Here is an 877-nt window from a genome sequence, read left to right as displayed (position 1 = left end):
TATATAGTGAAAAAGAAGGAAAAAAATGAGATTCAGCTCTTTTTCAAACCACATTTTCAACTCATCAAGAATAACGTATAGAGGCTGCTAGCCATTTTAAAAATACCAGCTCTCCTAAACGTCACGTACCCGGGAAATCAAGGGAAACTATAAATTTGAATTTTCAGAAAAAATGGAGAAATTTTTTCAAAAGATTTTCCTGGCGCCGCTCTTCCCACTTTTATGAAAACATTAACAATCAGAAACAAAGATAAAGATCGCAGGCGCTACATCAGCCCCTGCTTGTGAACATTATCAGAAAGAAACTCATTCTTCAAACAACAGAAGCGCTTACTTCTTCATAAGTTTCTCCTTTAGCTCTCAACAGGACGAGAAACGCACTAATCAAAGCCTCATCAGCACCATCCAACAAGAAATCAAGTGACGCCTCAGCTTCACCTTCCGACAAATCCACCCCACTGATCAGATTTTCGACCAGCTAACAAATAATTAATTAAAGATTCAGAACATGGAAAAATACAATAAAAACCAACCCAAAAAACACACACACACAAATTCAATCCAGAAAACCCATGAAAAAAAAAAAGATTTAAACTTTATAATTTTATATCACACCTGACTGAAAGAGGTTACAAATGACCCATGTCTGTTCGAATCGTGCAAAACAGATGGCACAAAACTCGAGCGCTTGGTATTAAAAGAGGCACGAGAAATATGATTCTTGACCTCACATTGCGGAATAAAACGGCGAGGAATAAAAGATGAACACTGAAATTGAGGTGCATAGAGATACAGACGGTGGTGAAGTGAAATGGCCATTTTGCCGTGCGCTCCAAAAGCACATAATTTTTTTCTGCGTAATAGCAAATTGTACAGC

General features: G+C 37.5%; 1 protein-coding gene across 2 annotated transcripts in view; it reads right to left on the bottom strand.

The window, feature by feature from the left end:
- Positions 1-877, bottom strand: part of LOC140976713 (anthranilate phosphoribosyltransferase, chloroplastic-like) — a 5,469-nt gene extending 4,592 nt beyond the window's left edge. For both annotated transcript variants that reach the window (XR_012175304.1, XM_073440972.1), the window contains exons 1-2: positions 616-877; positions 335-478 (exon numbers count right to left, since the gene is read on the bottom strand). Coding sequence is in view for 1 of the 2 variants with exons in the window: in XM_073440972.1 (XP_073297073.1) it covers positions 335-478; positions 616-819 (348 nt within the window). In the remaining variant the exon portion in view is untranslated. The remainder of the gene's footprint in view (positions 1-334; positions 479-615) is intronic.

This window comes from Primulina huaijiensis, chromosome 5 (assembly GCF_012295235.1).
Source record: "Primulina huaijiensis isolate GDHJ02 chromosome 5, ASM1229523v2, whole genome shotgun sequence".
NCBI lineage: Eukaryota > Viridiplantae > Streptophyta > Magnoliopsida > Lamiales > Gesneriaceae > Primulina > Primulina huaijiensis.
The sequence above is the reverse complement of the archived record's forward strand: the minus strand, read 5'-3'. Positions and strand labels throughout refer to the sequence as shown.